This window comes from Pelodiscus sinensis, chromosome 5, assembly GCF_049634645.1.
Source record: "Pelodiscus sinensis isolate JC-2024 chromosome 5, ASM4963464v1, whole genome shotgun sequence".
NCBI classification, from domain to species: Eukaryota; Metazoa; Chordata; order Testudines; family Trionychidae; genus Pelodiscus; species Pelodiscus sinensis.
In genome coordinates this window covers 74533387-74560724 of record NC_134715.1, presented here as the reverse complement: position 1 = coordinate 74560724, position 27338 = coordinate 74533387, and the positions used below count along the sequence as shown (strand labels likewise).

The window sequence follows — 27338 nt, the reverse complement described above, 5'->3', positions numbered from 1 at the left end:
TACTGTGAGGTTTTACAAAGAAGCTGGCTTCCTCTACAACTCGCATTACTCTTGTACATACCCATATTTTTCTTTGAAATGGGCCATTCAAATAAATTAAAGCTGAATAAATGTTTCTCTTTCTTCAAGTCTGAAGGCATATGCAGTCTTCTCAAAATAATTCTGTTCCCTGTTAAATTTACATATTAATGAGACCCTTACAGAGTTACAAGTTGGCATTGTTGATGTGAACTAGTAATACACACACAAGTACTTATGTGAGAATAAGACTGTTTCCCATCTGTAGTTCTGTTCATTCTAGTGGAAGTTTCAACACAAAGATGTATTTTTTAAATTACTCACTCAGTCTTAGTATACATGATCCAGGTAAAAAGGTATGGACTAAATAAATGTCTTTTTTTAAGCATTGCGTTTTGAACAGCTGCATTTGTAATGACAGTCATTGCTTTGTGAAAGGACTTAAGGTGCCTTTGCACCTGTTCATAATTGGGGTTTCATCACAGTTTCCACAAGTTCTTAAAATAGAATTATATTCTGAAAAGTGACCTTATAAAGGAAACAGTGATAAAATGGAAAAACTTCCCACCAGTTTAAAGAAAGCCTTTAGGCCAGCAATGGGCAACCTAGGCAACCTAGTGAGTGGGCCATATTGGTGACCCTTCCTTCATCTCAGTGGACAGCAAAATTGTCTTAACCAAAATGGTCTTCCAAAATAAGATAGTTATGCTAACTTTGCACTTGTATATAGGAAACCCTCGCCATTTGCTGTGGATGCTTTCTTGCATCCACTGCAAATGGCAAAATTTGCGAATACCGGGAGTTCCCCAAGGCTCCTGAACGCTCTGTGGGGACCAGGAGCTGCAGGAAGCTCACTGCAGCACCAGGCAGCTGCCATGGTTTCCCTGCATATTCATAGCCAGGAGCCCTGGTGAGTTACCTGCAGCTCCCAGCCCCCCACCCTGAGCCCAGAAATGAGACCCATGAATATTTGGAACCAAAAATGTGTAAATTGCAAGGTTCTCTTGTACTTAGACTTTGTGGCTAGGTCAACTGAACCATTGCAGTGCCTTGATTGGATGCAGAGGGAGTGCATGGCTTTCACAATACTGGGTACAATCAGCACGCACCTGACTTCACATGTGCTTACTTTACATGCATGTCATTTTAGTCATAGTGCTATGGAAAAAAACTATGTGCGTGAATGGAAACTAGCAGAATCTCAGATTCCGGCACATGGGAAATGGTAAACCCCACATAGAACCCCAATGCACTGCACATGGCCTGTGGGCCACTAGTTTCCCACCCCTGCTTTAGGCCCAATTAGCCCTGCTCTGTAATACCTATAGCCAATGTCAGGCCTAGAGAAGGAAGAAAAGGAGAGAGCCTGGCTCAGTCTAGGGTCACCTGGTGAAGAGGCAGGAGCTAACTGCCTCCCTACCTGAAAGAAGGGTCACTAGCCTGCCAGCTGAGGCAGCTACCCAGGAATAAGTACTGTCCCTTATCAGCTGAGGAAGATGGTAAAACCTACAAGTCTGGGCCAACTGAGGTAATTGGATGATAAAAGCATTTATAGCTGCCCCTCTCGACGAAGCTAACAGGGAAATAAAGTAGTATTTTCAGTACTAATTGGGATTCTGAGGATACATACAGATAAGAGTAATTGAATCAGAAAGGGCCCTTTTCAGAGTAAATCTATGATTCAAATCTCAGTTGGATGCCTCAAGATTTTTGGATGGTGCAAGCACACAGAAGGTTTCTCTGAACACACAACACAGGTTGCTTACTCTATATGGAGTCAGATACATAAGAATCTTAACCCAGCAGGATTAGTTATTAATAAGGTCCTACCAAATTCACAGTCCATTTTGGCCAATGTTATGGTCATAGTATTTTTAAAATTGTAAATTTAATGGTATTGTAATTGTAAGGGTCCTGGCCCAAAAGGGAACTGTGGGGTGGGGGTTTGTCACAAACTTGTAAGGAGAGCTGTGGTACTGGTTCAGTTATTTCTGTGTTGCTACTAGTGGAGGCACTGAGTTCAGAGCCAGGCACCTGGAGAGTGGTGGCTGCTGGCTAGAAGCCCAGCTCTGAAGGCAGAAGCAGCAGCACAGAAGTAAGGATGGTGTGGCATTGTATGGTATTTCCGCTTTTATTTCTGTGCTGCTGCCTACAGAGCTGGGCTCTCAGTCAGCCACTGCCACACTCTGGCTGCCCAACTCTGAGGGAAGCATGGCAGAAAGGTGGCATGGTATTGCCACCCTTATTTCTTCACTGTTCCCGGCACAGAGCTGCCTTCAGAAATGGGCACCTAACCAACAGTGCTGATCTCCAGCCACCTACATCTGAAGGAAGCTCAGAAGTAAGGGTGGCATACCCCCCTAAAATAATCGTGGGTCAGGAGCACCAATCTGAAAAACACTGGTATAGTACAGGGTAAAAACAACACAAAAGATCAGATTTCATCAGAGGAAAACAGATTTCATGGTTGGTGGTGCATTTTTCCTGATTATGAATTTGGTAGGGCCCCAGTTACAAGCATACTGGAACCTATTAATTTTGTCTAACCTGCATTAAAAGCTTTCATTGGGTACAGTCTTCATAGAATGCATCCAGTCTTCTCCACAGAAAACACTCACGAAAAGAATAAAGGATGCCAGTGTCAAGTGACCACTGCTTTTTTTCCTTTCAGTAATGGAAAAATAGTAACCTTGCAAAACTGGAAAAAGTAATTTAGGATATGGATACATGAGAAATTCAGGAATCCTCTATACACAGCCACAGAGAATATGTCCTTTCTTTCACACACTGTCCCTTCGAACTCCTATGATCATGCATTGCAACCCCATCCATAAGCAGTTACTGCTGCATTGGGATGATTAGTTCTTCCCCACCGGGGTAAACCTTAACAGATTTATATTTCAGAATTTTCCTATTTGTACTACGTATTGACAGATTCTCCTGATCTGCTTCTATAGATCCACAGAGCCCATACCGTATGGAAACCCCACAGAAGAAAATGCTTCCTAAATGCCTACCAACCCGATTCTCCATCTGCTCAAACACCTGGGCTACGTCTACACTGGCCCCTTTTCCGGAAGGGGCATGTAAATTTCACGAGTCGTCGTAGGGAAATCCGCGGGGGATTTAAATATCCCCCGCGGCATTTAAATAAAAATGTCCGCCGCTTTTTTCCGGCTTTTAAAAAAGCCGGAAAAGAGCGTCTACACTGGCCCCGATCCTCCGGAAAAAGCACCCTGAAGTAGGAATAAGACCCTCCGGAAAAGGGCACTTTTTCCAGAGGATCGGGGCCAGTGTAGACGCTCTTTTCCGGCTTTTTTAAAAGCCGGAAAAAAGCGGCGGACATTTTTATTTAAATGCCGCGGGGGATATTTAAATCCCCCGCGGATTTCCCTACGACGACTCGTGAAATTTACATGCCCCTTCCGGAAAAGGGGCCAGTGTAGACGTAGCCCTGGAGTGGAGTATTAGGAGCCATGGAACTTCACTAACTTTTAATCTTTTTCTCTTTAACAGACAAACCATGACACTGGCCTGTATTTTAAGACTTCTTTCTAATGCCACATGTCCTTGTTGTTTTCATTCTGTAGTAAGGTAGTAAATAACATAGGAGCAAGATTGTTAATTAGAGTAAAAAGAGATATCCCTCATATCTGAGCACTAAAGTAAGTAAAATGAAAAATATTTATTATGTGCAGTTAACCATCATAGCTATCTTACTATTACCATCATTGCACCAATGTGACATATATGTTAACAGTTTGATGGAATGAGACCCAAGAAAACCACCATTCTACCAACCCAACATGCTAACAAAAATGTGGGTAGCAGTGCTTTTTAGCTTTTAAAAATAACTTACATTCATTTTACACTAGCTTATGTTTGAATTACAGTAACTCCTGTGGTCCTAATTCACTACTGTGTATCTTGAGTTACAGGGATAAATAAGATCCTATAGTTTCTAATTAGTAAGTATATAGTAGGAAACAAATGGTTCTTTTATCACAAATATGGGGAAAGGCTATGGTTTCATCATGTTGGGGAGGTGGATGTCAGATGAAGAATAAAACTGTGAAAAGGTCAACATTTAATATTTTTTCTCCATTAGGTGGCTAGAATTTAAGATTTTTTTGAGCAAGAAACTGGACAAGTCTTAGCATTTCTTCTTAACTCTATTTTAAGTTTTGTAGTTAAGTACTTCAGTGAAGTACAACAGTTTTGAAGAAGCCTTGTCTGTGCATAAAAAAGTTCCACGTGACTAACCAAGAATATGCTGCTTTGATTTCAATAGAGAAACCTTATACATGAGATAAACATTAAATGACTTACTGAAGATTGGGCCTCCTTGATTCACATTCTGAACCACATTTTTTCCTGCTACTCAATTATGCAGGAGAATTATTGAGATGGTTTTATTTCAGGTACAATCTTAGATCCTAAAATTATTCTTGGGAGAATTCTTCACCAAAAATTTAAAAATCTGCACCAAAAAATTAAAAACTCTATTAATTATATTTTAAAACTCTGCATATTTTGTCAAATAATATAATCACAGTAGCTTCAATTTCTTTGGCAATTTATTTCAAAATGTCTATCAGTAAGTACGTCTAACAATACCGACAACAACAAAGTTTCAAGAACTGCTTTTGACAAATAGATTCCTTACTAGATATATTAGGGTACGTCTAAACTACATGCCTCTGTCGCCAGAGGCATGTAGATTAGGCTACCAGACATAGTAAAATGAAGCGGCGATTTAAATAATTGCCGCTTCATTTAAATTTACATGGCTGCCGCGCTGAGCCGACAAACAGCTGATCAGCTGTTTGTCGGCTCAGCGTGATAGTCTGGACGCGCGGGTGGCGACATCAAAGGTATTTGTCGACCACCCAGGTAAACCTCATCCCAGGTTGAGACAATCAGGATTTTAACAGGGTTCAAAAAATAACTCAATAAATTCATGAAAGATTGGTCCATTAATTATTAGCCAGGTGGCCTGGAATGATGTCCCTAGCCTCTCTGTCAGAAGTTGGGAAGGGTGACAGAGGAGGGATCACTTGATTATCTGTTCTATTTATTTCCTCTGGGACATCTGACATTGGACTCTGTTGGAAGACAGGATACTGGGCTAGATGGAGCTTTGGTCTGATCCAGTATGACTGTTCTTGCATTCAGAGGTTTTTATGGACAAGGGCATATTAGTAAACTAAAAATTGATGTAGCAATCCCACTTTACAATGCAGAACATTTTCTTCTGCTTCCCATCCAAGGGGTAAACCAACAAAAGCTCTCAGAGTATACCTTGGCAACAAAGAACTATCATAGCTTTCTTAAAAGATGTGTTTCTGTTAACTTCTGTGTATTTACAGTGCTCAGTGACTCAAGAACATCACACAGATAAAGCCCAAGAGAAATATAGCCATTAATAAATTATTAAGTTGCTCTCCTTTAAAATATCAGTACTGGGCAGTACAAAGGTTTGGTATATTCTGTCAAATGCACAAGGATCTTTCCAGTATCAAAAAGAAGAATTATTTGAATTCTGAAACAGCTGGCTCTACAGATCCCAAAACCCACCTGGGATCGACTTTCTGCAGCCTGTCATCATGGCAGAGATTTAATGGTAATACAATGAAACAACAAGAAGTCAAAGGATACGATATATAGATACCCTTCAAGGATCTATCTTTTGCTTTACAAAATTACCTTTCAACAGTCATATCTTGACACACCGCTTCAAAATTACAGTTCTCTGATTTTGCAAAAAGATGAACTAATATTTGTGATTTGTTTATAAAACTGAAGAGGCACTTTACTACATTTTCAGAAAGATTTTTACGTTTCTTGCTTTGCTTCAGTAACCCCCATCCACTACATTAAACTGTCTAATTATAAAATTATTACAGTTTGTGTTTTTACAACAGGAATCGTAAGCAACACACTTGCTTTGGCTAAGGGTACTCCTTCGCACCTTCTGTACTGACTGGATCTCACAGTGCCAGCTCTTAGTATTCAACACCAGCCTGAGCACTCAAGTCTAGCTAGGGCTCTGCCCAGAAAAGAAGCAGAACCCTTCTTTTGCAGGCCATCTAACAGGAATGCCTCGACTGGCATAAAACATGCAATGGTTCCAAAAAAGGCACTGCATAGGTAGAAGCCAGGGATCAGAAGCCATTCCCTGGCTCAGGTTCATCACCAGATAGCACCAACTCGAGGAGTGTCAGGGCTGACTCCCGGCACAGGAAGACCATAAACCCACCTCCATCTATGAAGATGAAGAATCTCTGCCTGGCAAACACAGCAAAGTGTTTCTGACCAGTCAGTACTGAAGTGGGGAAGTCTAAGACAGCACCAACATAACCAGATTTCCTGAGCATCGTCCTACACGCCCTACAGCAAAAAGTAATGGGTGGCTCCCTTCTGTCTACTAGAGCGGATGCCACTGACTCTTGTATTGCCTACGATGTCAGCACTGACAGGGAGAGCAGGTCCTTGGCAGCAGTGATATCCTCGGGTATGTCTACACTACCACCCTAGTTCGAACTAGGGTGGCTAATGTGGGCAATCGGAGTTGCAAATGAAGCCCGGGATTTGAATTTCCCAGGCTTCATTTGCATAAAGCCGGGCGCTGCCATTTTTAAATGTCCGCTAGTGCGGACTCCGTGCCGCGCGGCTACACGCCTAGTCCGAACTACCTAGTCCGTGCCGCATGTAGCCGCGCGGCACGGAGTCCACACTAGCGGACATTTAAAAATGGTGGCACCCGGCTTTATGCAAATGAAGCCCGGGAAATTCAAATCCCCGGCTTCATTTGCAACTCCGGTTGCCTACATTACCACCCTAGTTCGAACTAGGGTGGCAGCGTAGACATACCCCTTCAGCGCAAATGGTGTTGTAATAGCACTGGCACCATGCAGTTCTTCTATTGGCAACGGTTCATCCAGTACCAGTCTCACCAGTGCTCGTGCAGGGACCGGAGTCAAAGGCATTAATCACTGAGCTGTCAGAGCCAAGGAGTGGCCTGACAAAGGTCACATTCGGCTCTGGTCTAAGTGCTTGGTCATCCCTGAGGTCAGGAAATGTGCTCTCTCAGCTGGCAGCTTTTTTTGCCTTTTGTCTACACTGGGAATGGTGAACAATGCCATGTCAGAGTGGGAGCAGCACTCCTCACTAACATCAAGGTACTCAGTGCAGAGTCTGACTGGCATGACTTTGAAGGTCTCAGCACTGCCTCCATCATCAGGGACTTCAGTCTACTCTGCCAGTCCTCTTTTTATACAGGGCTTGAAATCTCTGCAAATTTTGCAGTGGTCTCCAATATGACAAGCACATAAAGCAATAGAGTTGCAAGGGTACAAGGCCAGATGCCTAGCAACCGAGGCAGGATTTGGTACCAGGAGCAGACGAGATTTTAGTTAAAAAAAAAAAACTAACTAAAAAGCTAAGATATAACTATTAACAGTTATACTGAAAACTATATACAAATAACAGAGACAAAGTCCACTGAGAAACTTTCAAGGGGAAAGGGAACAGTTTCAGTGACCATCACAGACAGTAAAAAGGAGCTCAGGGGTATGTGGAGTCAGTCAGACCCTTTATATCAGTATTTCTTAAATTGTGTTCCAGGGAACACCGATGTGCCATAAGGCAGGCAGTGGTGTGCCGTGGAGAACAGAGGGTTTTTTTCCCCCCCTCAATTACTTTCCCCTGACCTTTTTTTCTTCTTCTCAACAAAAAAATCCTTGGTATTCCTCATAAAAAGAAGTTATTGTTTGGTATCCCTTGGTCTTAAAAAGTTTAAGAAACACTGCTTTATATTATAGCTATCAGCGCATGGCATGAAAGGGTGCCAGAGAAAACCCAAAGGATACCACTGAGGGAAAAATTTTCAGCGACTGTGCTTGGAGCAGTCATATACCTACTTGACAATGGACATGCGTAATCACTGAAAGAACTGCAAGTTTTCACTCTATTTCTTACAAGATATTATTTAGGGGGTGAAAGTCTTCACAACTGATGCCAAGCAGCTGAGAAACTACAAAAAAAGAAATCATGGTATTGATCAAATTACTTCTCTAGACATTCATGTATCACTTTTTCATGCAAGTTACTTTTTCTTGGTTTGAGGTTAATAGACTCCATAGAGACTTAGCATGCTTTTACTTGGCAAATTTCCTTAGTACCTCACACTGAGGTAAAGAACCTTTTGAAATTCAACAACCACTGTAGATTCAGACTAACACGGCTACCCCTCTGATACTTAACAACCACTGTGTTGCCTCTATTCAATTACAGCTCCAACACAACCATACCAATAGGTGGAAAGATGCTGAGCAATATCCCAGTAGACCATCTGGGAGTCAAGAGACCTGCAAAATGGGCAAAGAAACCTACCAGATGTGGCTCTCCTTGACTCCAACCCTACCACTTTTGTTTGGACTCTGGAAGATATTCCTTTTTGATACAGCACTGTTCTGATTGCAGTAGGAATGTTGTTAGAGACCATTCTGTTCATGAAACCCTATACCTTCTATACTGAGCTAATGTGAATTTAGCAGAATCCCTATCAGAAACTAACCAGACCAATTTCCCAATATGACTAGTTGATGCTACTTGTATAGCATAGCTAACTGCATTCAGGAGCAGCAAACACTACCTCCGTAATGCTCACAATATTTGCCATCTTGGCATAAAAAGCAGCAAGTTTGAAACTCCACTTCCCGGTAAGATATTCTTGCCTCTCTCCAAACCTGGCACGAATGCCCTTAAATCAAGTTTGGCAAAATAATCTGAGCACCAATTATAATTTGTTGATGTATCTGAGAAACAAGATTCAGTGCTCAGTTTTAACTGCCAATGCAAAAATATTGAAGTTTTGAGGAGATGGGGACACTGCAATGGAAATGCTAAAACTTTATGTACCTTTTACTCCTTCATGGTGACCCACATCAAGTTAATTTGGTTATCTTAAGTTGTTAATGAATACAACTCTGACATTTTTTAATTACTGAAAGCCTGAGCCTACAGAAGGAATTTCACTTTCACTTGAAAGAGCAAAGGGCTTCTCAGACAAACTGACAGTAAAACACATTTAATTTTTAAGAGACATAATTCTGTGTATTAGCAGGATAAACTGTTCTTCATTTAGCACGATTAGTCAGAAACAAAATTACCAAGAAGGTGATTTAAGTTTCCTATAGTTATAAACAAAAATATATGTATTTATTTATTTAGCAGGTCCCATATGAAATATTAGTACATACTAAGTTGTCAAAGAAAACTGCTAATGGTCAAGGAAAAGTGGAATGACCTTCTCTTTTGCACTTTAAGCATCATTTTTGAGGATATGCTAGACTGAGGGAAAATCGTTAAAATTAATTTTAATATTGACAATAGTGGGGGAAGATATCTTCCAAATATCTCTGTCCTTTCCATCCATTTCTTCCACTGTTATAGATCATGCCTCATTCTCTCTCTGTTCTTTTCACTCTTCTCCTAGCTCCTTTCCTATGATCTGATATACATTGAAGGAATTAACTCTGTATAACTAAACTATTTTGAATTGATCTAGTTATTGATGCAAACCTCTAAAATATAGACTGACTGAAACCTGACCTGTATTGATTTAAATCAGTAAATGACTGAATTAAAACAAAAACAATTTAAGTAAAATTTAAATAAGTTGAAGTTCACATATTTTAAGGGTTTACACAGCAATGTAACCAATTTTAAATCAATGGAACTTTTTGCTAGTGTAGATTAGCCTAGCCTCTTCTTATCAGCATCACTCCCTACCTCCCTTTCCTTCTGTCTTCTCTCACTATGGGTATGTCTACACTGCAGAGTTTTTCAGAAAAACGTCTCTTACATCCACACTGTAATCGCATTCTTTCAGTTAAAAAAAAAAAACACACACACAAAAGAACAGAGGGGTTTCTCCGACATTAGTAAACCTCCTTCTATGAGGAAGAAGCCTTTTTCCAAAAAAGCGCTTAAGGTAAAAGATGTGTGTGGATGACAAAGAGGGAGCTCTTTGGATAGAAGAGGAAAGAGGAAAAAGCATAGGCGCCCTGGTGGCCACTCTATCCATAGTAATCACAGCTTAAATGCGAGATAGCGTCCACACTGAATGGATGCTATCTTTCGAAAAAGCAGATCATTTTTTCGATGCACTTTTGCTGTGCAGATGCTCTCTTTTGGAAGAAGTTTTCTCAGAAGATCTCTTCCAGAAAAGCTTCTTCCGAAAGAAGCCTGCAGTCTAGATGTAGCCTGGATTGTCAACATATTATGGTTAGAATGAGTTTGCTTCACCTTCTCAGGCCTGATCACGCAGAGTCCCTGAAAACACTGTTTTCCAATCAATGTGGTGACGTAGAGAAAATACAAATACCCTTATATACATCATGAAACAAAATTCCTGCAAAAGACTAAGAATAGTCAAGATTAATTGTACTTATGGAATTCAACATTTTATTACCCTCCCAATTTCATATGGACCTGATTATAGGATTCCTTTAACTACCAATTTTAGATGCTATTGTATGAACTCATCATATATACCAATTTTAGATGCTACTGTATGAACTCATCATATCTACTCCACCTTTAGTGGCCTACAAACAGGCAAAAAAAATTTTACTTTCCATTTATATAATTGGATAGCATCCAATCCAACGTAAGATCACCAACCCAAGCTGAACATATTTATGTTATGGATCAAAAACAAGTAAAACTGAGATATCCAATTATAGTTTATTAGCAATATGTTTTAACTATAATTTGATGCCTGGTTTTTGGATCCAATTTATTTTTTTAAATGGAGAAAAACAAACAGAGAAAACCGAGAATTAAAAAAATAAGGACTTTTATACCACAATAATTTGCACATATAAACCAGCTTTTCTCTCCGATTAGACCAGGCCACTTCATATGCAGCACTGAAATGAAGCAACCTCTAGGGGTAGAATATGGCAAACAGACAGATGGGTAAATATTGCTATGACCATTTTACAGATGCGAGACATTCAAGCAGATAGGTCACAAAACAATCTGGTGACAGTAAACACTAGAACACAGCACCTCCTGGCTTCATACCCAATGCTCTTATTCCCAGACTATGCAGCTTCCCATACAAGGAATACGGAGTCCAGCTGAAATGGCAGAGGAAATTCAGGAAGGCTGAATGAAACTTTCCACACTGGAATTTAGCCATCAGGGCTAACAGCCTTGCTCTTAATTACAAGTGACCAGCTTGATGGTTTTAGATCTCCTCTGCAGCAGAAAGCTAGGTCACAGATTCAATACCGAATCTAAAGGAAAAGTGTTACCTAACTGATTACCTTCACCCACTTGCCTAAGGACCCTGTCTTTTTCTCATGACCCTCCCTTCCAACCCTAACCCATCTTGGCTGTTCTGAGGAAAGCATGACCTCTGAAGTGATGTGGCTGCAGGCAATGATATGGAGGTGCCTGGTGAGGCTTGGATTTCTACGTGGAAATGATGTAGAACCATGGTAAAAGTAAACATATTTTATACAAAAAGAAATCATCTGAGACGCATGAAAACTATGAGAGAACTATCCAAATATATTTTTATTAATAAAATGCTTGGTGTATGAAAAAACCCCAAAACACAGAACAGCAAGGAAAAATCTGAATAATGCTGATATTTTTATCTTGATCCATAAACGTAGAAATCACTGAGTATGATATAACATCCAGAAACAGTTTTATTCAAAGTAAGTATGGAAGTCTTCTTCATAGATTGCTAATAGTCAGGAATTACTTTAACCACATTAAAATAAAATAAAATAAAATAAAATAAAATAAAATAAAATAAAATAAAATAAAATAGTAAAAAAACTGGATTCTGAGATCATCAGTGGTATTAGGACTAATACAGTTTTATAACATAATCTGGAGGAACCCCAACCAGGACCAGAAGGAAATTATCTCTTTTATATTTACTGTGATGAGATGCCTTAGTTACTAAAAACAAAACAGAAACCTTTGAGTTCAATTAACTCTCTAACCTCAACAGAAGCAAATTAAAAGTCGTCTTTTTTAAAGAAAAATGCATTAGGAATTATTTTAACGCATTATTTTTCATAAAGCTGACATATCTCAAGAGGATGAAACAAATTCAATAGCACAGAGCTTATCAAAGAAAAAAAACATTCTAAACAAAGGTAAGCCAATGAACTTTTGCATAATATCAAAATATTTGATACTGTAAAAGAACAAGGAACTTTACAAATAAGTAAGAAAATGACTTCAGTTGGCAATTTTTATATTGCCAACAGTTGAACTGTAAGTAAATATATGATTTATCATTTTTTCCTGTAACCAGCAATAGTCCAAGTGTGCTCCCACAAGGAACAGCATTATAAATAAGATTCATCTGGTAAGCAATCAGTGCTTAGTTTATGCAACTATATATACATCTGAGCATCACTTTTTAGATTATTTCATTTTCATGTTAATTAATATACTTTTATGATTTTAACCATCTTTATTTGATATAAAATTACACAGCCTAAGCTTCAAATGCTCACTTTTGTACATACAGGTAAAGGTCTTCATTATATCTTCAGATTTTTGCAGGCAAAGAACAGAGATTAAACAGCCTGCTAAGGAGCAAAACTAGTTGCTTTCTTTGAGTCCATACTCAGAGGCCAAAAGAGTACAGATTGAAACTCTCTAAACCAGGACTCTCTGGTCTGGCGACATCCATGGTCCAGCACAGATGTTGCTAGACCAGAGAGTCCCAGTGGGAGGGGAAGGTGAGGGGGGCAACAGCAGGGAGCTCTGTGGGGCCAGCAGGACAGTGGGATCCTACAGCAAGATACTGATGGGGTTGACCAGTGGGGGTGGGAATTGTAGCAGAGGCGGCAGCCTGTGGGGCCTGGAGCAGAGGCAAGCAGCGTCTGGTGGGCCAGGAATCATGGCACACAGCTGCCCAATGGGGCAGGGAACCACAGAGTGGCGGCTCTCCAGCAGGACTGAGAGTCCCAGTGCATGGATGCCCAAGGGGGCCCGAGTCAGGCAGCGACAGCAGATGGGGAGCCAGCGGGTGGGTGACAGATCAGGTTAGAGCTAAAGGGGCCAGCAGCAGGGGGGCCAGAAGTGACCTTCCCTGGGCTGGCAAAATCCCTCTGGCCAGGTCCTGAGGGTGCCAGATCAGGGAGGTCCAACCTATATTTTAACCTCCAAGTTTTTTCATTGGTTGAGACAGGAAAGGAGATGGGAAGAGAGGAGCTGGCAGGAAGGTCACCAATGCAATCTATCGTGACACTGCTTCAGGGCTTTCTAATACATTTGGCAAAGGAAGGAAGAAAGGAAGGAAACAATGGGTCCTCTCCAAGACCATGCAAAATTCCTGGCACCTTAAAATAATGTTGCACTGTGGAGTTTAGGCAGGGGCATTAATAATGATGGTATCAGTGAAGGCAGCGGAAAGATCACTGCAAGCTGATGTGTGGGAGGATGATTTGTAAGTAGGAGAAGTTCATGAGCTGAGTTGGCAGCTAAGGCCATCTGCTGATAACTTGGAGACAGCAGGCTGAATGACAGAGAGGTACACTGAAACAGGCTTAAAAGCATCAAGATGACAAGCAGGAATGGCAGCTTAGTCAAGCTTGCAGGTATGATAAAACTCTTTAGTACTGAGAGCTGATTAGTGTTCTCATACAACCATGAAAGAGGAGAGATGTGGGGGGGGGGGGGGGGGGGGAAGAGTTGAACAAAGTTAAGGGAGCATGTGGGAAAAGTTATCTGTTCATGTTATAAGACAATGGGAAATGATCAGATTTACTGATCTGTCTTCTCTCAGGTATGTCTACACTGAAAAAACTTCAATTTTCTGAAAAAACTATTTACATCCACACTGCAATCATGTTCTTCCAAAAGAAAATCAAAAGAACAGATGGGTTTTTCCAACATTGGTAATCCTCATTCTATGAGGATGAAGCCTTTCTCCAAAAAGCTCTTTTGGAAAAAGGCGTGTATGGACGGGGAAGAGGGAGTTATTTCGAAACAAGAAGAAAGAGGAAAAAGCTCAGGATCCCTGGTGGCCACTCCGCCCATAGTAATCACACCTTAAATGTGAGATAGCGTCCATTCGGTGTGGATGCTATCTTTCGAAAAATCAGATCACTTTTTCCTACACACTTTTGCCATGCGGACACACTCTTTTAGAAGAAGTCTTTCTGGAAGATCTCCGAAAGAAGCCTACAGTCTAGACATAGCCCCAGAGAAATTAACATCACATGACAGTCAGGATAAAGTTTTAACAAACAATAGTTATTCCCACAATTTTGGATTGTAATGACTTTGCCTTTCATATCCAGCACAGGTGAGAGATATAACATGACAGGGAAGGACTTTCTTGGTTCAGGGGAATCTGCTACATATGATTAGGGGAGTCTGGTCTCACCATTTTTGTAGGGATTGCCTATCATTACATTACAGGTAAGCAAACACATCTGTTGGAGTTTTGAGATTGTAGAAATAGTGCACTGCATTATTCATCTTGCTTTCTAATGAGGACAAGAACTTTTCCCCACCATATAATAGGATTTCAATCTTTCCGCAATAGGTACAACCAAATAATCAATTCCCCTACTTAATTGCTACCAGACCCTGAAACATTTAAATGGATTTTTTTTGGATGTTTATATTAAACATCCAGATATTATGTTGAACTGATGCTGAGAAAAAATTGGTCACATTTCCCAGCTTCAGAGAGAGAGCCTCTAAAGCAGGGGTGGCCAGCCCATTACAGGCAAAGAGCCAAAATAGTACAGGATATAGAACAAAGAGTCAAGAGGGAAAAAATGTTGTAGAGGAAAAAAACAAAAAAACAAAAAACAAAAAAAGGACACTGCTCCTTTACAAAAAACCTCTGGTTTTGGCTTTTTGGCCACATCAGACTCCCATCGGCCAGCGCCATCTCTTGCTTCCCCATGCTGGATGGTTCCCCTGCACCCGGTGAGAACAGGGAACCAGGGGCCATTTCTAGGGGTGCAGAAGCAGCTTTGTGAGCCATGGGGGAGGCTTCGCAAGCTGCACTTTAAGGGGAAGTGCCGCATGTGGCTCGCGAGCCCTGGGTTGGCCATCCCTGCTTTAGAGATCACAAAGTCTGTGGCTCCCACTAAGTTTTGACAAAGCTAACTTCAGTTACAGTTAAAAAGAGAAAGGAAAGCATTATAACCTTAAAAATACAAACTGACCTGAAGTTTTCAAGTTTGTCCTTGAATTTTCCCCTCACCACTACCTATCCAAGCATACATTTGACTTCTGTAAGGAAAATAATAGAGGTTGCAGGACTGTCACCTATATCACTCTATAGCTGTAAAATGGGAATAAACACCACTTCAAAATAATACGTGACATATTAATATTAACCAAAAGGACTTACAGTACAATAGCATTACTTCCTTCTCACGCTTGAAAAGCCTGTGAGGCTCAATTAGCCTTCCATCAGACCCTAGGGCCATTGAACTCTAGCTGTGGTAGACTAATGGCAGGAATTGATCCTAGAGTTTACGGCTCTTAATTGAGAGCAGCCTGTTCCTACTTCCTAACAATGTAGATCTTGGGGCTGTTATCACACACATCTGAGCAGATCTCAACTGCCACAAGTTCTCAAGACCCAAATGTCCCAAGTTTTATACAATAAAACCTCTTCACACTACCGTGAAAGCAAATAAAAAACAAGTACATACAGTAAATGAAGAATAAGTGAAATATGCTCTCTCTCGCTAAAGCGGCTAAACAAGTGAGCTTCAGCGTTCCCCACTGATGGCAGTCTGAATGTTCTCTATACAATGCATTCCAATTATCCACTCAAACTCAGAGGCAGTACTGGCTCTGGCAGAGTCTACATGGAAGAGAATTTGGTACTACTATCTAACACAGGGCACACAAATGCAATTTATCTTAGGGCCAGTGCCAGTCCTCAAATCCTCCTAGTGGTCCAGCAGGCATCTCTCTCTGGAAGCAGCTCAGGGGAATCCTCTGTGCATTTCTCCCGTCCCCTGGCCCTGCCTCCAGACCCGGAGCAATTTAAATCTCACCTAGGGCCTCTGCCACCTCCACAGGCAGTGCAGTGGGGCTAGACTGGTTTCTAGCTGCTAGCTCCACGTTGCCAGCACATCCCCGTGGCCCAGGGAAGGTATGTGCAGATCCGTCCCATCCACAGGTGTAAGCTGTGAAACTACAGGTTGCACCTCTAAAATCCAGGATTCTCTGGTCCAGCAACATCCATGGTCTGGCATGACCACAGGTGTTCCAGGATCAAAGAGTCCCGGTGCTGCAGCAGGGTGGCCCAGGCGCCAGTAGACAGCTCAGCTGGGCAGGTGGGGAAGAGGCACAAGTCGGCACGTGGCTCAGCTGGGTGAAGGAGTGGGAGCTGGTGTGCAGCTTAGCTGGACTGTGAGGGTGGGGGTGAAGGAAGCCGGCATGTGGCTCAGTTGGGCTGCGGGGAGAGGCAGAAAGCCGGATGGAGGGAAGCGGGGGGGCAGCAGCAGGGGGCCTGAAATGACCTCCCCTGGTGTGGAAAAATCCCTCACTCAGGTCTCAGGGAGGTCCAACCTGTATTATCTCATTTGTGAAACCGACTAGATATGAGTGATGCCAACCCTCCCGATTTAATCTCAGATCTCCTGATAACTGGGGCTTTTTTTTCTGGAAAGCCCCAGTTACATCCTCATACTGGGATTCTCTGCCCCCACCAGGGGAAACCAAAAGCAAAACCCACCAGCCTCACCCCACTGGTTACAGAAGTGTCAGCTGGGCAGCTCCCTGGCACATGCGGTTTGCATTGTGGCGGAGGCAGCCAGTACAGCTTCCAGAAGCAAGCTGTGTCCTCTGCGGCCAGGACTATGTGGGCTCTGGGAATCTGGATGCTTCTGGGAGGTATATAAGGCTGAGTCCTTATGCACCACTGATATCAGCACTGATACCCGCAGATGCGAATACCTGTGGCTCTAAAGCAGATATCCATGGATTTGCAAGGCTCTAATGCTCAGTCTGTAGATGGCCTCTGGGCTGGGAGTTTGAGACCCCTGGTCTAAACAAACCCTGAGAGCAAAAAACTATTTTGGTCACTGAAGTCAAGTGGGACTCTTCTGGATTCCTGAATTCTCCTAGAGCTAAAGAGATTAATGAGCTGTCTTTGGTATCTACAGTTAACAGTGACAGGCATCCACCCTGCCACCCTCTCCAAGTGTTTCCCGTTGCCTATTAGCATTGTTCCCATGTTGTCTCATCTGAGCTTCAACAAAAAATTGTTCATATTCAAGCTCCAATTTCTAGGCTTTGGGAAGGTAACAGACTAACATTAAGATATCGTTTCTTGAACAGGAGCCTTGGGAGAAGTCATTTGAGGATGCCTTTGCATAGAGAGGCTGAGGTTCTTACAATCTCCACAAAAGACCTCCCCCCACACACGTTTCTGCTATAGATTTTACAATCACAAGGATCGAGGTCTAATTTACAATAGGGATGAAAAATCCTGGTTAATCAGTTAACCTGTTAAATGTTAGCATAACATTTAACTGCTTAACCGACTAAGCAGGAACTGGACTGGGAACTGCTCCAGCGTGGCTGGGGCTGGCTGCTGGCTTTCAATCACACCAAAGCAGCCCCTGTCTGTGCCCTTGCAGGGAAGTGCCCACTATCTAGGCAACAGACAGCCTTGCTCAAAACACATCGCCGGAGTCTAAACCGAGACCTTTGGTGTCAGCGCAGAGATTAGGGCTAAGTTTTATACACAGTGTCTCCTGGGATAACTGCTCTTGTAACTTCTCTTCACAATGGGGCTAGCTGTAAGCATGCTGTGTCCATCACCTCCCATGCCATATTCTCAACTCTGTGGGATGTGCTGGAGAAAGCAAACTTGTGAAGACATGCTGCGGGACCAGATGGCCGGTCTCCAGTCTCTCATCTGGAGGTTCAATGAGAAGCGGGCTGCCAAAAGGGAGGACCCCTGGGCTGACCAGGAACAGAAGAAGACCTGTGGGACTAGCTGGCATGCCAGCACGAGACTATGTGCTCTTCTTCATAACCTCTGTGATGGAGTGCATAGCTGCGGGCATGGAGCAGGCCACCAGCCACCTCCCTGCCCCCACCTCGCTTGCTTCTCCTAGCCCCTCCAGGATCTACCAGGGCTCCCAAACACACGGTAGTGAGACCTCTCAGGCAGCCAAAGCCTCCCAAGCTACCTCAGGCAGGTGCCATCCCTGAACCCTCTTCCCCTCACTCCTCTCCAAACTCTTTCCAGATTTTTTCCCCTGTGGTATATCCCAATAATAATAATAATAATGATAAGTTGTGTTTTCCAAACAAAAAGGCTTTTTTATTTGCTCTTCAGGGGAGGGGAAGCTGGGAAGGGAGGGCAGGGGAACAGAGGAGTGAGGGAAGAAAGGCACACAGGGGCAATGCAGGGGCCCCATGTGGAGAGGCCTAAGGGAGAGTCTCACAGGTGGCCTTGACTGAAAGCTCTCCGTTGAAGCCTCCCAGTTGAGCACAGCCTCCTGATGTGCTTTCCTGATGGCACTAGTGTCTGGCTGCTCATAAGCCCTGGCCAGCCATTGAACTTCTGCCTCCCCACTCTGGCAGGAAAGTCTCCCCCTTTCTCTCACAGAGGTTATGGTGCACACAGCAGGATGCCACCATGGAAGAGATGTTTCACTCGCTGAGGTCAAGGCAGGTAAGGAAACTCCTGAGCCTCCCCTTTAAGCGGCCAACATTAATGTCCCTGAACCATCACTTGTGGTCGACCAGGGCCTGCAGCATCATAGAGAAGTATCCCTTCCTGTTGATATAGTCCAAGACACGGTAGTCAGGGGCCAGGATGGCGATGAGAGTGCCGTCTGTGCTCCGCCTCCCCCCCGGCCGCAGTTGGGGAAGCCCATGGTGGCAAAGCCATCCACAATGGGGTCAATGTTGCCCAGAGTGACAACCCTCCACAGCAAGATGTTGTTGAAGACCTTGACTACCTGCAGGAGCACGGCCCCAACCGTGGATTTCCCCATGCTGAACTGGTTCCCAACAGAGCAGTAGCTGACTGGTGTGGTGAGCTTCCATAGGGTAATGGCAACATACTTCTGCGGGGGGATGGCAGGTCTCAGCCGGGTGTCCTGTCACCTGAGGGCAGGGGCGAGCCACTCATAGGGTCCAAGGAAGGTGGCCTTCCACATGCAGAAGGTCTAGAGCCACTGCTGGTCTTCCCATCGCTGCAAGATGATGTGGTCCCACTGGTTGTAACTGGTCTCCCTCCGCCAGAAGCAAGGTTCCACAGTGTGCAGGGGAAGCAGGAATGCCAGGGCTTGGGTGAAGGGGCCCTTCAGTTGGGGCTGGTTGTCGTCGTGCTGAAGCAGCACATGGGCAGTTTCAATGAACAGTGCCGTGAGGCCCAGCATGAGGCCCGTGAGCCTGGCACTGCTTTGCAGCCGCTCAGGCTCCACGTTGGAAGTGCTCTGGCGTCTACAAGGTCAACCAGAGCACACGGCATGAGTTTGGTATTCTGTAAGGGGAGAGACAGTGGAGAAGTAGCATGTGAGGTGCACCTATAGAGAGGAGCCCCTGTAAGCACAGGTCTCAGCTAGCCTCAGGAAGCAGCCACAGAAAATGTCTGCCCTCCTAGTGCCTTTCCTAGAGTGCTTCCAGAGTTTTTTAAACCCCATGCAGGATTCAGCCAGTGAGGATACTCTATTTTGAAATAATTCTGAGCTATTTCAATGCTGCCTTGTTGTGTGGACATGCTATTTCAAAACTATTATTTCGGGAGAAATTATTACTAAATAACTTATATTATCATGTCCTTAGCACCTAACCAAAGCCCACTAAAGTAGTCAATAGAAAGACAGTGATAGAAATGTAGCCGTGTTAGTCTGGGGTAGCTGAAGCAAAATGCAGGACAATGTAGCACTTTAAAGACTAACAAGATGGTTTATTAGATGATGAGCTTTCGTGGGCCCACGAAAGCTCATCATCTAATAAACCATCTTGTTAGTCTTTAAAGTGCTACATTGTCCTGCATTTTGCAATAGAAAGACACTCATTGACTTCCATAGGGTTTGGATGAGGCATTTGGAAAAAAGGCTCTCTTTGGCTTTGTCTACACTTGGAGAACTAAAGCATGACAGTGTAGTCGCTGCACCAGCCTCACAAAGAGCAGTAACTTGACAGTGTAGACAGCCTTCCAGAGCTGGGAGCTATAGCCCTCGAGGTGGAGGTTTTGCTAAAGCACTGGGAAAGTTTTCAAAAAATTCCTGACCTGATGTATTCCCGAATTTGAAATTTATCCTGGACTGTAAGGCTGCTGCTTGTGGTCATTCCTGATACTCAAGATGGAAATGGAAGGTTAATTCATAACTTTGAAAAATTATTTGATTACTTTCTGGAGAAATGAAGAATGATTGCAACTATCACCAGTTACTTTAAATCAGACTCTAACTGCACACAGCTGAGTAATATTAGACCTGATATTTCTGATATTTAAGAAAGGTATATCAGCTTCTCTACTTCTTAATGGGACATTCTATTATTTAGATCACCCCCAAACACACAGAAGAAGATGGTGTCTGGATATCAAATATTACTTTTGTTTGAAAATATGCACAATGTTTCTGTAAACTACAAGATATAAAATTTCTCCAAAGTACTTAAATATTTCTCAAATGACAATAACCAAAACAAAGTCCCAAAGCTCTGACAGATTTTTTTCCCTATTCCAGTGATAATTACATCAATAAGCCTGATTCAGCAGATTTGTTGCTCTCCAATTCATTAATTAAAACAATTTTACAGCTACCACTGTGATTTTTCAAGGACATCAAAAACACATTCAAAATCAAAACAGCACACATCATCAGTTTGGATATGTGCACAGCATGCTTTGCTTTCATTCCAACTCCACAATTAAAGGGACATTTACTACTTACACAAAAATGGGATATCAGAGGGTTTTTTAAAAAAGATTTCTTTGTTCAGGAACATACATTAGAACACTTTTTTCAGGGGACTTGAGAAGCAAATTTTTTGTAGTTTACTTCAGTCAAAAAAAGGAAAAATATGCCAAAAGTTCTCTCTCTTGATTGGAAGAATGCATCTAAATGTAAATGCCAATATTACAGCTACTTTCACAGCAAAAGTCCGACCGCCTCTATTTTCTCAACCTGTAGTATATGATGATTCCAGGAAATGCTATTTCAGTATGACCCATTTTACAATAAAATGTGCAAGAATATAGTTTAGTCTCAAATCAGTCTTGAAAACTTTCATTAAAGAGTAGAAAAACACATGGAGATATAAAATGTGTATAGAAGCAGTACAATTAGTTTATTAGTCTGTTTTCTGCAAGGCAGCACTATGATTCTGAATCAGTAAGCAGTAGCAGATTACCCTTGGCACTCCTGTCATCATCTGGGAATACACAGTTTGTACGTAAATAAAATATAGTATTCACGAAAAGTAAATTCAAGACATTTGCAAAGACCTCATCAATAAGTAATAAGATTAAATGCAGAGCTATTTTGTTGTTATATAACAGAATCTTATTAGAATTAGAGTAGCATGGAATAAAATTGTATTATTACAGATCAGGTTTCTGGGTTAACAAGAAAGTGAAAAAATAGGCAGTTTGCTTATTCTGTTGCAGGGTTTCAAAAAGGAATTCTAAAAGGATATCATCAAGATGGATAGATCTGAAATTGGTCTGTCAACCTATAGTAGGTATTTATGCCAGGCTCTTCCATCATGTTAGCTGTACACCACAGAAATTACATAACAAACAGCTCCTGGAACGAGAGTTTGTCACCTTTCTCCAGTGTATGTTGTAAATTTAGACTATGGTTTGGTTAATTGTAACTTTTTTTTATTTGGTAAAGGCGAAATCTCAAAGATTAGTTCTGGAGTTAATCCTAAATATGATAAAATCTATAATCTCTCTACCCGCAGCTCTAACATAATATTTTCCAATTCTGAATGGCTGCCCTAAGTAGTTTCAAAAGTACACTAACAAAACAAAAATCAGTAATAGCCCTCCAAAAGAAGGGCTGCAACAATTTCAAAGCAGTAGCTACTAGAACAAACAAACCATATACATATTTCATTGATCCAGGCATGTACACAATATGAAGGAATGAATGCATGTATGTATGTAGTGCTGGCTCTATTCCTGTAAACCATCTGGAGAATGAAACTTTAAAGAGCAAAGAATGTGTTCATTTCAATCACACTTTTGGCTCCAAAAGATCCTGCAGGGGGAGCAGAGGAACAGCATGACATGAATATGCATATTTGCTATTTCCCAACCAATTCATCATTTTATTCTTGCTGTTGGTAGATTTTCCAAATTAGTGGATGTGATTTTAAGACCCAATCCTTCTGGTGGGCTGACAAAAAACAATCTCTTTCGAAAAGTTACATGTGGAAGCAAAATGAGAACCTTCCATCAAGAAGAAATAAAATACCTTTGTTTGTCATAGCTGATTACTGAATGAACAAAGACAATGAGGAGAAAAAGAATGTCTTGAATTGTACTTGAAAAGCAGTTAAGGTATTTTCTGAAAAAATGCTGATGTGTATAGGGTATGCTACCAGTTTACTTAAAATTCTGCAATTTAATCGTCTAGCAGCATTGTTTTGTGACCAAACTCTTAATCTTCCTAATATTATGCATGAATCAGTGTGGCATTAGTGGGGCCTTAAAAACGGGCATATTGCTATTGCCCTGGTAAGTCAAAAATAGTGTCTTTAAGGAATTAATTATTCCATTGAACACACTGCTTGCAACATTTAAACTATCTTCTAATGGGTCTGAGTGTTTGAGTAACATAATACCAGGCTGGGTGAGACTCTGGTTTGGTATTACCTTTAATCACTAGAGGATAGAGGCATTCCTTGGAGACATGTAGCTACGGGCCACAGCTAGTACAGTCTCTAAGAGGCAATGGCCTCAACTAAGTTAAAGTGGGGTAGGGAGGAAATGGATGTTCTGATTCCCACCTTTTTAAGAGGAAAGACACCAAGCACATATTGCACACATACAGGGTACATCCAGACTACACACTTCTTTCGAAAGAAGCTTTTAAAAAATAAAAAGCTTCTTTCGAAAGAGATCATTTAGACAGCCACAACTTTTTCGAAAAAGTGATCCGCTGTTTCAAAAGAGAGCACCAAGGCAATTTGGATGCTCTCTTTCGAAAAAACCCTGTAGTCTAGACATAGCCACAGTGTCATATCTGAACCTGAGTTTGCAAACCCTTGTTATGGTTCATAATGCCTACTATCACGAATGGTTCCAGAGACTTCACTGTGCCCTACTTATGAGCTTTTAATCTCACCAACAGAAGTTAGTATATTTCATGGGACCATCTCACCTTCCTTGACTCTCTTGCATCCTGGGACTGAGTCAGCAAAAGCAATACATTTTATTTTTTTTAAATTTCAGTCAGGATCTTTCTACTGCTGTCATGGGGATAGCAAAGAGGATTGAAATCTGTAGGACATGTTCATAATTTTAGTTTATATTTGGGAGCCATGCCACGTTTATTTGTCGCCTTTCAGAACCATTATTAATTGGAGGGCATAAATCACAAAATCACTTGTATTTTCACCAAAACCAAAATAATCTAAATTTGCAACAAAAAGAAAAACCAACATGTGCCATGACAGGAATTATCCCCCCCCTATTTTAAACTATATTTATATTTTACCATAAAAATTTTAATTTCCTGTATTATAAAAAATGCACTTCAACCTGAACCTTCCACATTTGGTGGAAACAAAATGTCAAAGAAGATAAGCTATCACAACTTGCATTGTGCCTCCTTTTATATGGTGACCTGTAACATGGCCTAGGTTAAATATATTTTGAAACCCAATGGGACAGTCAGGCCATCAAAATTTCATTAGCCTCACAGCAGTTCTAGTGCCTTCTTAAGTTGGACTGTTGACCTAGCTTTCAATAAATATATCAGCTGAAATCCTTTTTAGTAACTAAACTCTTCTTTGAAGCAGTGTCTAAAACATCAGACAGTCTGCTTGCATAATTTTACCAATGCTGAATAGTGTTTTCCCAATTTATTCACAGTTATTTAACGCATTAAGAATAAAACACAATTCCAATTTTAAATTCATGATTAGAGCCAGAGAAAAGTAGAAACCACTTGTAATATTGGCATGGTAAAACCAGATTTTATTTAAGAATTTAGAAATGGCAGAAATACAAGTTTTGTATAAATAATACTCTAAATATTACACCGCTGAAACAGTAATGTCTTTGGCTAAATGAAAGCCTGACTACCTAGAAGTTGTACATTGTCTTTTAAAATCTGTAAAACCTCGGATCTAGCAGCCCACCAAGTTCCAACATGGGCCCTTACATTAAATGGGGATATCACTAGGTTGACTCACCACTGGTTCTGGATAATTTAATACCAAGAGCCAACAAGAGCATTCCAACATGTTTAAATTTCCATGATGGCCCATTCTTAAGGGAATAAACAGGATCCACAAAGCACATCTCCTTTCCCCAATTTGAAGGCTGCCCCATAAAGAGCAGCTTATTCTCCAGGTTTGATATAGCAAAAGTCCAACACAAAGAACTCACTTCCCTCCCCTCAATGATATTGTTTTTATCAGAGGAGAACAAGAAAATATTCCTTGGCTGCTTCTACTGCGTCATACATTTTCTCCCATGCACATGAATCTGACAACCCTGATTTAAACCACAAATCAGAGGGAGGAAAATAATTAGCATGAATAAAAAGAAAATATTGATTTAATTTCCTCTTTGCAAAATTAGGGCTGCTCCTGCAAATAGATACAGTGAGAACATACCAAGGCTTTTAGTTTAAAATCAAGACAGCCTATTTTTTGCAAAAGGTTGAGGACACTAAGATATACAAAACTGCTTATTACCACAGTGTGACACAGAATGTTAACTGAGGAAATAGCAATACAATCGCCTCTTCTATTTCACAGCTGAGCCTTCCCCCCCTCCCCAGTAAAATAACTACCTCCATAGTTTGCATTTTACTCAATACTTTCTCCTTTTCACCTACTTTTTCCTCTATTTTTTTTATATATGATCTTTTATGGAATCAAGACAACATAACACAATTCTGGTGATGTTAAAAATCCTATAACATATTAGAACCAAGTCAGCTCAGGAAAGTTAAAAGGAAAATGTCTTCTAATATTTAGTGTACTTTATTAACATGATTTCAGGTTCCACTCAACCAGCCAAAAGTAGGATAAGATACTTTAAAAAAAACTTATTTTAATTATAAAATAATTAAATTTGATATTAACCTCTTTTCATGCACTTAACTGAAAAAACCTTAATATACAAAGACTTCTTCCCTTCAACATGCAAAATTGGTGTTTTGTGGATTTTAATTGCACAGTAATCCAGTCCCTAAAGCACATCAAAGGCCACATTCCCCTCTTTACCATGATTTCAATTGCTCTCCTCAACTAGTAAGTTTAAAGCATGATCAAATTTATTCTTCAATCACTTGAGCCCTGTTAATACGCTATTCTGTGTGCTCAGTCATCCATTCCAAGATTCTGCAACTTCTCTGAGATGTTTTCAAGAGGAATTTACAAAGACACCTTTGATTGCAAGCTAGCCTTGGGGATAAACTTTATAACCACTTGGTTTCCTAGTCCACAAAGAAAAACAGGTGACATGGTCTGAAATAAGTTAAAAATCTTTTGTTTTTTGGGTGTGCAATTAAAGTCTTCTTCAAAATTATCGCTAGAACAACACATATACCACTTGCATAATTTAATTAACTGATACTAAATATTGTCTTTTCCTAAAAAAATTACATTATTCACAATCATTCCTTGAATTTCATTATATTTTAAAGCATCACATCAACTAAAGCAGAATGTAAAAGTGTTGAATTATATACTTATGCATATATAAGAACTTACCATTCTCACTGTCGGACTTGTTTTCGTGTTCAGTATCAGTCAGAGTGAGGGCTGAGTTGGAACGGCTTGATAGACAGGAACTGCGCCCTGATTTGACCCCCCTGCCCCAAAGTCTCATGGCATGCTCTGGAGACATCACTCCTTCATTTTCAGTATCAGCATCTGACCCTGCACTGATAGAGTAACCTCTGTGGGGGAGCCCCATTTCCGCACAAAATGCCAGTCCTCGACGAGTTGCTGGTTCACAAACTCCTAACTGCCTTAGGGTAAAATTCTGTCCTGATTAAGGGAAAAAAAGAACAAAAAGTGAAAATAGTTTTAAAACCTAAAAATAAGCATGCTTAAAGTGTACAAGTTCCTCAGGTATCACTCAAAGTGTTTTGCTAAAGCTCCACGTGTTCTGATCAAGTGTATTCTTTTTTCCCCCTCCCCATTCTGCAGTGCCCCTGTTCTGTCTCTAGTTTAGCTCTGCTTTGTCAAAAGCTTAAGCTCATGAGAAGTGTTCTAAGGCAAAAAAGGAAATCTAACACGACCTGTAAACTAAGAAAGGCCAATTCAGCACATAAAAAGGATTAAATATAAATGACAGACATTTTGCTGTAACCAAGTGTAAAAGCAATAACAAGTACTTGTCAGAATTCTCTTTCTGTCCTAGCTAGAGTCCTAAACAATAAACAGGATATTTTCCCATCCAAATGCCACCTGTCTTTACATGGTCGGGGGTGGGGGACGGGGGCGGGCAAAAGACTTCCCTTCAAGAATAAAACAGTGGTTAATTATATGGGAATAGGGGCTCCATTGGTCTTTATTAAATCTTCTGACTTAGTTTAATGCCTAAAGGCAAATAAACATGTGTTTTTTATTTCAAACAAATATGTGCAAGAATGCAACACCTGATTAAATTCACTGTTGTTTCCAACCTCTTGATTTTTGCTACATATTCTAAGTATTTTACCAATGAAACAAAGCCAATATATTCTTTTTAAATGGCTCTTTTTGGGGAAGGAAGGTGATTGTGCGCATGGACAGAGACATATAAGTGAATCCCAAATTATTGTATTAATAAATTAGGCATAAAACTCATGACACTTCAGTAACTTAAAGTGTTTAAAACAGTGACACTCAAAAATTATTGCTGTTTTTAATGACTATGTCTTCATCCTGCATTTACTTCTGAAATCTAGACACACATTCTATGATATATAGACACTTGACATGTTCATTGGCCTGTTAATACCCAGAATGCCCTAGGAGCCCAGCTCTCTGATATTTCACGGTAGTGCTTCTCTATGCTCTAGGAACATGGGGAACATTTGGCTGTGCTGATAGGTGCTTGGAATACTACTGGTAGCTGTAAGTGGACAAAC

At 41.1% G+C, this 27338-nt stretch overlaps 1 protein-coding gene across 7 annotated transcripts in view; it reads right to left on the bottom strand.

Moving 5' to 3' along the window:
• Nucleotides 1-27338, bottom strand: part of TENM3 (teneurin transmembrane protein 3) — a 2294790-nt gene that overhangs the window by 420355 nt on the left and 1847097 nt on the right. For all 7 annotated transcript variants that reach the window (XM_075930244.1, XM_075930245.1, XM_075930247.1 and 4 more), the window contains one exon: nucleotides 25972-26250. In XM_075930244.1, coding sequence (XP_075786359.1) covers nucleotides 25972-26250 — 279 coding nt within the window. The remainder of the gene's footprint in view (nucleotides 1-25971; nucleotides 26251-27338) is intronic.